General features: G+C 38.5%; 1 protein-coding gene across 2 annotated transcripts; it reads right to left on the bottom strand.

The window, feature by feature from the left end:
• Positions 1 to 1,639: 1,639 nt before the first annotated feature.
• On the bottom strand, positions 1,640 to 7,364 carry plek2 (pleckstrin 2). Of its 2 annotated transcripts, none has more exons than XM_084742542.1 (9): positions 6,811 to 7,364; positions 6,357 to 6,521; positions 4,695 to 4,870; positions 4,448 to 4,539; positions 3,755 to 3,942; positions 3,519 to 3,620; positions 2,948 to 3,031; positions 2,612 to 2,690; positions 1,640 to 2,112 (listed from the first exon to the last, which is right to left on the bottom strand). In XM_084742542.1, exons 2-9 carry the CDS (start codon positions 6,477 to 6,479, stop codon positions 1,982 to 1,984), a joined length of 975 nt encoding a protein of 324 aa, XP_084598668.1. In that variant the 5' UTR covers positions 6,480 to 6,521; positions 6,811 to 7,364; the 3' UTR covers positions 1,640 to 1,981. The 2 variants fall into 2 exon arrangements, with proteins under 2 accessions (XP_084598668.1, XP_084598669.1); XM_084742543.1 differs by lacking the exon at positions 6,811 to 7,364 and adding an exon at positions 6,642 to 6,704.
• Between the last annotated feature and the right edge of the window lie 4,266 nt (positions 7,365 to 11,630).

An 11,630-nucleotide genomic window follows, 5' to 3' on the forward strand; every position in this document is an offset into this window, starting at 1 on the left:
TTTGTTGTTTTCCACTTTGTGGTCAAGTTACCGCTGCTTGGATTTACTCCAAAACCAGCTCCACGTTATCATATATCACTGAGGTATTGTGTCACTCTTATTATTTCACCGGAACGAGGCTCTAAACCAACACCAGCTCAGGCTGAGTCATTCAGATAAAAAGGCTCGACTCAGCTTGCAGAGTGGGAGTGCCCGTCTGTGACTGCTGGGAGCAGCCAGCCTGGAAAAAAAAAAACTTGATGATTGTGACAAATACCTCCTGAGGCTGCTCCTGTCTGCACTTGTGCTTCCTCAGACTCTTTATTTAAGTGCCATATAAAACCATATAAAACACCCCCCTCGAGGCTCCTGTAGGGTTCACAAAGTTAAAGCAGAATAGAGCACAATTTAATACCTGTTTCATGTTTCAACTAGGATGGAAAACAAGTCGGGACAATTGTTATTATATCACATTTGTTGCAGTGTTTCCCAGCATTATGTAACAAAAAAATTAAATGATATAATTCTGGGCTCAGATAAGCAGACGACAGTTGATGAAGAGATTGACCAATGAAAGAGGATTAATTATTGCCTCTTACAAGACAATTAGCTTTATAACTGTTGCAGTTAGTAGGAGTGACAGTGTTCAGGTGTGATGGTGCCGACTGAAACCTTATTCAAAAAGGATTGAAAAGCCTTTTGCAACAGAATCCATTGTCACAACAATCACACTTTTAGTTTGTATAACGTTTCCCAAAAGTTTGCAAAGAATCATAACTAATATGGTTTGTGGCAAGCAAGCAAAATATTGAAGACTTTTGTAAATGCAATATAATGCTTTTTTAATACCATGTAAAGCACAGGCATATGTTTCTTGGGGGCAAGTATTTAAAACACATGCTTTTGTCCCCTCCAAAACATGAAATGAGCAGAGGACTTTTATTTTGACGAATCTCTTGCCTCTTTACTGCATTAAATTATTCCACCATGTTTTGAATTGTAGTAGTAGCCTGTAGTTAAGGCTACACGTATAATGACATTAACACTAAACAATGATGCAGAAAAGCCATGCAAATTATGCAAATGTCAAAGCAGCACTACTTGCACTGTAAGGTAACTTAAGTGTTGAATCCCTCCAAAAGGTCACAGAATAATTTTTTTTTTTTTTTTTTTGGGGGGGGGGGGGGGGGGGGGGTTTCTAACATGTTTGCTGTTATTTGTTAAATATTGGATACTTTTTCCTCTTTAGGCCTCAAACAGCTCTTGAAATGAAACCATCTGAAAATTCTAGAGTAAAATTAATATCTCACAGACGTCTGAACGATGGCGAAAGCCCTGACAAAATGCTGCTTCTTGTCAAGGCTCACAAGCCAAAAAAGTTTAGAATAACTGGATTAATGTTTAACTGTTCATTTTTAGATTTGGCAACTTAACAATGTGTTTTATGTAAAATCTTAATTTGCAGATTGTTGTACAAAAATAGTGGTATAAAAAGCACAGTATTTCTGAAATGTAGTGGAGTAGAAGTATGAAGAAGCAGAAAATTTGAATTACTCAAGCAAAATACAAGTACCTTAAATTGCACTTTAATATAGTACTCAAGTAAATGTTCTTTTCGACACTGTAGTCTGCAGTTGCGTAAAAAAATCTACGTACAGAATGAAGTTGAAATGATGATGTTTAATATTGAAAATATCTTGCAAAACACTCACATTCACACAAAAAACGTTTAACTTAAACTGAATGATTACAACAGCAAATGCTGCAACTGTTGGGCTTTTAAAACCCTTTAAATCCTCCTCACATATACAGAATAATATACAGTAAGATCGACCTGAAAGCAGTGGCATTTTAGCAATAATTGAACAGAAATGTTATTTAACCAACAGCACTTTCGTCTGATTGCAGTCTTTTGTCTGGTCCCAGTCTTTTGCTACAGTTTACATTCACAGAATGTGTAAATTCAGTCTTCTTCACAGCTGAATAAATGAGATCTAAGTTTTTAATTGGTCTGCTCTCTGATCGCTTCGATCCAGTCCATCTTCTCCTGGTGGGTCGGCGCCTGGATGAAGTAATGTGTGTCTGACTGAGTGATGATTTTAAACAAGTTGCCTTGAATGTTGCCTTTCACACCTGTGGGAGGAGAAATCAAAGGATAACTGCGTTAGTTATCAACACAATAAGGCTGCTTTGGATGGACAGACATATTAAAGCAGAAATGGTGCAAGTCGATATGAAAACCTGAATGACACATTTTCACTGTGAAAGTGAACAGATGAGCCAGCTTTTCTTGCTATTCTGACCCACAATCCTCTGCACAGGGGACAATAAGTCACATTGACCGAGCAGTTGAGAGCAAGAGGGTCATAAATTCAAGGCACAATGTTATGATGAAGTGGTGTGTTTGCATGCTGCATATAACAGTACATACTTTGTAAGAGCAGCTGTAGTACGTGCAAAAAGTAGAAAGAAAAAGTATGCGATTTGGAAGGCAGGGATAACCTCATTCAAAAAAAAAAAAGGAAACCAAAAACCACTTTTTCTAATCAATGGTCCTGTCCTGTAGTTATTTGTTTGTTTAGAAATGAACAAGTCTCTGGGGTCACTGGAGGTTTTGGAGACGGTGACTCACCTGAGGGAACTCCGTTGTCATTCAGAGAAGAAACCAGACAGCCACGCAGGGCAAAGCCGCCGGCAGGGCTGATGTCATCCTGACAGGTAACGTAACACAGGAAGTGGATTAGATTGAGTCAGACTTGTGGAAACGATGAGTTATGTGTGTTATGAGTAATGACAGCGGTGTCATGGCCGGCCTGACACCTGAGGTCTTTGCCCTGTTTTTACCTTTGTTGTGTCCATAAATTAAATTCACTTCCTTATAGGGTTTACCAGGTGACTGATCCACTTTTTTCATTGATTTCTATCGACTGAGCGCGATTTATTTTCCTGTATTGGGCTGCACACTCACCTTGGTGGGATCAAAGTAGTGAAGGAAAGCAGGTTCTGAACGCAGCACAAACAGTCGCACCTTCCAGTTCTTCCTTCTGTGTCCCTGTGGTTAAAGGTGGGCCAAGTGTCAGTTTCAAGTGTTGTCATATGTTCACGTCACATTTAAATACATTTGCCAAAGTAATAAAACATAATAATACCACTTTCCAACAAGGCAGCCTTTATAAAAGGTTTGTAAGCTCTTGTAAAAATAAGAACACATTTTGGGTTGCCAGGTTGTGAAAAGCCCTCTTTGGCTGATGTTTATGTTTTCCACTCAGTAATACTGTTTTTATAAATGCTGGTTTGACTTGTGATGCTGACTTGTAATACGATTCTGCAGTTATAGGTGTTTAAAAGTTCTTAATAAAAATATTCTGGTCCATGTCCTCTGTAAGCTTTTTCCAGAAGGCCAAACAGTCTATTATTAATGGCTCATAAGTGATCAATATGTCTTATAAATCCATTAGGTATAGTTTAAAATCTCAATTTAAATATTTGGAAATGGTTATTTTTAGCCTCTTAACACAGAGTTAGCAAAGTGTGTTTACCTGTTTAAGTAGATATCCTCTTTTTATCACTTTTCCACTCATCTCCACTGCAGACAGTGACGTCTCTGCCTTCACACTGCCTCTCTTCTTCAAACTGTCAGACTGGGAGGTAACATAAACATGCTGTGGATTAATCACTGCTGCCACCTGATATCTGCCATCTCAATAAATGTATTAACACTGAAAATCTGTGTATAATACGTGTCGAATATAAAGCGCTGGAGGTCATTACTCACAAAGCTGTAGAGTGCAGTGGAGTCGTCCATGAACTGCTCAGCGAGGCCGGCTGTGCGGAGAGCCTCCACGCTCTTCAGGCCAACGGTCCGCAGAAAACCCTCCTCCAGCAGGGCCGAGGCCAGCGTCATGGCCTCCACACGGGTCAGAGCCAGCTGCATGAACACCAGCCAGTCCACCACCGCTGAACCTGCAGGAGCATCACATCATACAGTAGATAAATAGAAATATGTGCAAATTTGGACATTTTAAATGCTGTTTATAAAGCTACAGAAATGCATCTTTGAATAGGGAGAAGTTATGGACAGTAAATGCACATACAATATTGTTTTACACATTGCCATGTATAGACAGGGATATAAATAGGTTACTGGATATAAATGTCAAAATATAAATATGATTTTTGGTAACACTATTTAAAGGAGTGTGCATAAGCTTGATATGACACCTGTCATGAACATGTGGGAGTCTATGTGAATGTTCATGACTGTTTATGACTCTCTTTTGTCCTTTGGTCAATTATGTCAGTTTTAATGCAAAGATGTGGCTAAGGTTCCCAAACAGCTTTGCAGCTTTGCACAGGTATTGTAAGACTCCTTATGACATGACATGGTGTCATATCATGGTTATTACTATTAGGATCAGGGTTCATTTTCAAATAGATTGAAAGATTAAGACAGACATGTAGGTTCTACCTGAGAAACAGTTGCTGTAGGTGTTGCCCTGCTCCACGTGGGTGCTCATCTTGATACCACTGTGGACGTCATACATGGAGTCCAACACTTTGCTTCAAAAGAGACAAAGACATAGATTAGAAGGAGATACAAATATAGTCATAAACATGCAGAGACAAAAGCAAGCTGTCTGCAGGCTGAGACAGTAAAAACACCACATGATGATGCTGCAATGCCTGTGGCTGAACTTCTGTTTGCAGGGGTTTACCTCAGACTGACGTTGTTTAACTGGGATCCAGCAGGGTCCTCCTGGTTCGTCACCTGGGTTGTCCGCAGCTTGTCGGCCGCAGCGGTGATGTCAGCAGCCCAATCGTCTCTCTCCTCCCGGGAACAAGCCTCCAGAAAATGATCCACTCCATTCTTTGTCTGCAGCTTGAACACCAACTAGAGAAAAAAAATCATAAAAAGGAGACTGATGTTCAGTCTTGTTACCGCCAGAGGACTTGATGAATCCTGAGCCAAAAACACTTAACAAATTGTTCTTGTTCTTGGTAGATGATAAAAATCAGGTCCTGACAGAACAGGAACCTGAGGCAAAATATTTTATTATCAAGAGAGGTGTGAGACGATGAAAGTGAAGCCACACCCTCACTGTGGTCTATCAGTAAAATCATAAACAAAGGAAAACACTGAAGAGAAAATGTACCACATTAATGTTCCAGACAGCAGCTGGAACATGGCAAATATAAACTGAAATCCATGTCCATAATGCATTATAAGCACATTAATAAAACATTATAATGCACTGATAAAGCTTCATAAAACTCTTTAAAAATGTTTAGAATTGTGCATGACAGCTTATAACAAGCTTTATTAAGTATCATAAGTGGTGGATATAATTTATTATGTGTTTAGCATTCATAATGCTTTATACCTCAATGCCAAAGTGACAACAGCATCTTTTTAAATGTTTATTATCATCCAAGAACTTATAACAAACTTTATAAAGTATAATAAGTGGTGAACATAATGTAGTTCATGGTCAGCATACATAATGCTTTATACCGCCATTCCAAAGTGAACTGTGTTACTACCATAACTTCAGCCAGTTATAAAGACACATAGAGAACTGCTTTAACGTGTCATAACTTGCTTGTTATCGCTTAACTGCTGCAAAAGTCACAAAGTCATGCATAACTGGCATAACACACTGTAATACATTTATTAGGCTTTATAAAACTCTATAAATGTTTATAATCATGCATGACAAGTTATGACAAGCTTTATGAAGTATTATAGAATAACGTCTTCTGAACATCAATACGTTATTGCATGACTTTGTGAGTTTGAAATAAAGTTACATTGCTGTATAAGGTTGATAAGCAATTGCATGTTGTTTACAAGACATTATTCCATCTCAGAAAACTTTTTATAAATTTGTTATTTGTTATGATACGTTGTTACAGTGGTTATAATGTGAGTGATGGTGGTTGTAATGTGACTCTTGTCACTTTGGCCTGGAGGTATAAAGCATTATGAATGCTGAACCTACTCTACAACACATAACGACCATGACCATGACGACCACTTACAATACTTTATAAAGCTGGTTATAAATCTTGTCCTGCATGATTAGAAACATTTATAAAGAGTTTTAGAAAGCGTTATAAACTTATTAATTGATGTTTTGTTGTTACTTTCTCCCGTTTAACAATAAAGTTGGCACTTTACATAACTTTATTATTTTGTGGAAATGATCATTTCTTATTTATCATTTACTTTATTGCGTATTTCACTATTTATATATAGCTTTAATGACTGAGAGCACTATAGGTCACATACTTTTCATTACATTTGAATGTACATTATATTTTAAGGTGTATATGATAGTAGACCTGATCTTGAACAAGTAGAGTCTGGAAGTACTCACCGGTCGATTTTCGTGCTCCAGAAAGGGACAAATTATTTCACAGTCCTTCAGTAGGATTTTCCCTCGCTGACAGGAGTCCCTTTTGCCTCCTTCGTACTTGTAATAAAGCAGCTTGTCTGGCATCAACACAAACCAGCGTGCCTTCCAGTTGTGTACAAGATGACCCTGTAAACAGATGATCAAAATAATTGTTATTTACCGTCAACTACATCCCTCACATGTCACACTGACTCAATGAAATCACAGCATTTGTTTTATTATGTATTTCACAAAAAAAAGTCTTACCCTTTTCACCAGGAATCCTTCTCTTAAAACCTTCTTGTCTGTATCCATACTGCTCACTGTGATCTTGGCAAGTGAGCTTTGCCTGCTCCTGCCTGCTTTTTGAATGTAGAGCACAGTGTTTTTTTCCCCCTCAATAACTGAGTCACCCTGCTCACACCCATATACACACCTTGCTCAACACTTGGATGTCAGATCGATCCTGCAGCTTCTGTCAATTACCACATGAGGGCGCACTGACTCCTCCAGAGGCTCAGCAGCGTGGACAATTGTTAGTTAAGAACTGTTTAATGAATTTCTGAAAGATTTGAGATGAACAATGTTCTGTTAAAAAAAACAGGCCTTGCTTTTCCCTGAATGTATTTGCAATTTACCTGCCGTGTGTGTGTGTGTGTGAGGTAGAGAAAATCAGACAGGGAAGAGAAAATCTTCCTTAACCAAAAGCTCAGAATAAAGTTTTCACTCCATCAATTTCAGTATGTGAAGAATTCAGATCCTGGAGATGAAGCTGTAGGGAATATCCTCCAGACGGATAAGAGAGTTTTCATCCAATTTTGATGAGAAACCAGCAGCTGGTGGTCGACCACGGTTCTCCTGCTTTGTAGCAGCTGTACCCAATAGGAGGACAAACAGCAGATATGCATGGGTAATGAGAATAACGTGATTGGTGAGCCTGAAAGAGTCTAGTTATTCAGACTCCTGCTTGTGCAACCACATGTGGCCCTGCTGGATATTATCCTCTGGTCCGTGTTGTTTTTCCTGGTTCCTGCTATTCACAAAGGAAAGAACATGAATGAGCAGAGAGATACTTTACAAAAACCTGCAACTTGCTCTAAACCTCTTCACTGATCTGACTCTGTAATGACCTCTTCCAGCTTACATTGTTGGAGAAAACTCATCTTTGGTCCCTTTGGTAACTTAATCCTTAGGTTCAACAAAATACTTCCTTCGTTAAAGCCAACACCAACAAACAATAACAGGTTTTAAGGCTGTGATCATAGTAACTTACACAGTTTTTATCGATTTCACCTTTTAAGTTGGTAAGGCAAACGTGTTTGCAAACAGTTGGCTATTTACACATCCAGCAGCAACCTTAGTATTCATTTGAAGACATACTTCTGTCCATCTGGTGAATGTACATACAACAGTCTCTCTCTTTTACCTCTGTTTTGGTCTCCACCAACTCCTGAGAGGAATATCTGGCTCTTTAGCTGCTACATGCTCGTCTGTCTTCACCAGGTAGTTGATAGCTGTGTCTGTCTGTTGTTTAGTGCTGGACTGGTAATGAATAGTGGGTTTTTAGATTTTTTTTCATTTACAACAGCTGCACGCTGAGGCTGAAAACGATGCTGTAAGCGTGACAGTGAACTAAAACGGTAAAGCTGTGGGTCAGAAAACCAAAACAAGCTCAGAGACACTGAAACCAACCCGGTCTGTTCAATCTGTGTACAAATACCATGGTTTTACGGATTAAAATTGCATGCAGTGCTTAGGTCAAAGTCTGATCTTGCATGCCGATGATACAGCATTTCTTCCCTGTGGAGAGTAGATCCATAGTCAGGTGAATTTTGGCATTTAGAATTTAGGTATTTAAAATTTATTTCAGTCTGCATCATTGTGTATAAATTTATTAATTCATGTAAATAAATGCTGTTTAACAAAATAGACTTTTCTGCAGTGAAAAATGTGTAGGCTGAAGCTACAGCTTATAACATCTACCCTTTTAACAGTACGTCATATTTAGCAAGGTAAGGTCAAACAACACAACACAAAACATTGTAACAACAATTGAAACATGGTTGAAATTGGGAAATGCTCGCAGTTTGGTTAGGTTTAGGCAACAAAAAAAACTTAGTTAGATTTAGGAAAAGATCATGGTTTGGGTTAAAGTAAGTGTTTGTTTGATCCATCCATCATCTCGCTCTTTATAATGTGACATCTGACATTTTTTATGCGTGGTATTTTGATGTTTCCACACAAAGGATCTGTGAATCACCTACATGCAAAAAATTGGAGATTGGTGTCTGCACTGCAAAGTTGCCTTTTATGTAACACACAGAAATTTGATGCCATGTTATTATAAAAATAAAAAGTCCAGAACACTGTTGCAATTGTGTGCGCTAAATTGGATGTCTGAGTGTCAAAATTGAGGTACTTATATATTAAATATAATGCATTCATGATCTGACATTTTATGAGTTTGGTGCACCCAAGTGGCAGTATCAAAAACCTTTTTAAAAATTCAACACAGAATAGTCATTCATGCCATTGTGCTCTTTTTCTTGTTTTGACTGTCAAACAATCTTTTATCTCAAAAACACTTTTTCAGTGAAGTTTGTTGCAATGTATTGCTCATTTTAAATGCACATTGCCATGCAAAGACACACAAGATGCACAAAGTCTGCAGTGTGCCTTAGCATATTTCACTCATGCAATGAGCCCTTCACAAGATTAAACAAACACATTTACACCTGAAGTATCCAAAGAGCACCTGGATGTGATCCAACAGACCCAACAGTGCTTCTGCTGCATTGTCTCCACCTACTGACTTCCAGTCTGTTCTCTCAAAAATACTTTTTCAGCTAAAAAGAGCAGAAGATCTTCATGGTTTCTTAACAAATCCAGCTAGAAAACCTTGCAGGATTATTTTCATTCAGGAATTGAATTCCTCTTCAGGATTTCTGAGTTTTTGCCAGCAGGTTGTCAGACACTTTTAATAAGCTTCGGGCGTTGTATGTCATGTAATGTCATATAACATTATGGTTTGGATGAAAACCAGAATGAGGGCCTTTGTATGTTGAGAAAGGAATGAGTCTTATAGCTGCAGGACTCACATAAACTCTGCATCGTTTCTCCCAGGTGAAGGAACCTGCACATACAAGCATGCAGTTATGAGACAACTGGAATGCGCTGCAGACTCAGAGTGGCGACTGGCCAAAAAAAAGAGTCAGTTAAACACATAAAGGAACAATAACCCCAAATCCTGCTTCTGAGACTCAAGCCTTCTTTAAGTGAGAGTCAAACACGCTCCTCTGAACCGAGAGCCGAGTGTTAAGTCAAGTCACAGGTTAAGGTGTGTCTGGAATGCCTTCTGTGTAACATTAACCATAAATCAAACATTAATTACGTAAAGAATAAAGATGATGGTGTTTTGGCACGTCAGGATATGAAGGGCTCTGACGCAGGTCTGCTCACGTGGAGTGGCCGGTTGTCTTGGACACACACACTTAAAACGCAAACACTCGCTGGACTCTGTTTTCTTGGTCCACACACTTATTGTTCGCTGGGTGTGTGTTTGCGTGTCCACGTCCACAGCTGGTTACACAGAGTATGGCACTGGTCAATCTCATGCTTTATGAGACTGAAATGGAGACAAGGATGATAAACCTGAGGGTTTTTATTCCTAAATTTCCCTCTAAAAATGGTACTTAAGATTATTTGAATAGTAAAGATGTTTACAAGCTTCTAAACATGCACACATTCCCAGTCATAATAACTTTTTTTTTGTAGAAAACATTTTTTTTTGAGTGTTGGCGATGTAATTTTTCAAAGCCAGGACACATTTAATTGAAATCAAACCTTTCAAAGTGCTGCAATTGAAAGGAAATTGTTTTGATTTCTCCACAAATGCCGAAACTTTCTTTTCTACAGTCGCTCCTCGGATGTCGTGGATGGGACTAAAATTGCCGGTATACAGTAGATTACAGATACGGTGAATTGCCTGTATAATAAAAGGTGAAATTGGAAAAACAGGATGTTCGAGAGTCAGGAGGAGAAACACTGTGACAGATTATCCTGCTGTTTGCCTTGAGATTTCTCAATCAGTGGCCTCTTCAATAAAAAGTGACATGGTGACACAGTGGTTTATGGTTGTTGACCTATTTTACAGGTGCTAGACAGCCGAAGACCTTGTCCTGTTTTCCTTCTTATGGCACAAACGAGACATTCACTGTAACTTTGGAATTTTTCAGCCTGGACTCTTGCATGTTTTTGTGTCTAAGTGACTAATGGAGGTAGCAGTTTTTGAAACTGGTCCAGCTCTCAGCAGAAGCAAAACACCAAAAGTGCTTGTTTGCGCCACAGACAGGTTCATATTATTTATTCTTTTAAACGCAATATCGCTATGTTCAAAGTGACCAGACTCCTCTCTGGTCTAAACCTTTAAAACACCAAAGTCACACAATAACACAAACTGACTAACTTATCGAAGCAGTGGTGAATGAGAGCGGTAAAATTATTGTTTTTGTCGGTGGAGTTTGGTCTCTTTGAACAGAGTGAAATAGCGGCTGTAATGGTTGTGCTCTTTAAAAAAAAAGGTCTTTCTCTTTAAAGAACCTTTACATAATGTTGCCAGACACTTCACTTAACAATCTGATCCTGTCAGCAGCAAAAACAAGCACTCTTAAGTGGACGTACTTTGATGATGCATGGTCGGCCAGAGGGATAATGTTACAGCTCAGTTTCGCTTGTGGTCGCAGCACTCTCGCTAAATACTGGATGTCCCCATTAGTCACTTACAGACGAATCCAGGAAAAAAGGGTCCAGGTTTAAAATATCAAACTTACCCTTTAAAAAAAGACTACAAAGCATTCAAATTTCACTTAAAAACCTGGAATTATTATACAAACTTGAAGTGATCCGCTCCCTTTTCTGCTGAAGCCAAGGGTCACCTACTGACTAATCCTCAAACATTTTATTTTCCATTAGCGCTTGCTTCACCTCTTTCTTCCAACAAACACAACAAACGAACTTGACATTTCCAAATGACACCTACTTTTAATCACTAAAGTTTCCACATTAAAACATTAAATACATTACAAAATTAAAGTGCTTCACTATCAAAAGCGTACAGCTAAGGTTTGATACTGCTGTATTGTACAGTAACATGATATCCTATAAATTACGTAGGGTAAGGAAAAAACTTTGATTTCTATACTTTTCTCACTGTCAACAGAAAACATGAACAGATAACATGATGGAATTTTTTAGTGA

This window comes from Lutjanus erythropterus, chromosome 18 (assembly GCF_056507025.1).
Source record: "Lutjanus erythropterus isolate fLutEry1 chromosome 18, fLutEry1.hap2, whole genome shotgun sequence".
NCBI lineage: Eukaryota > Metazoa > Chordata > Actinopteri > Lutjaniformes > Lutjanidae > Lutjanus > Lutjanus erythropterus.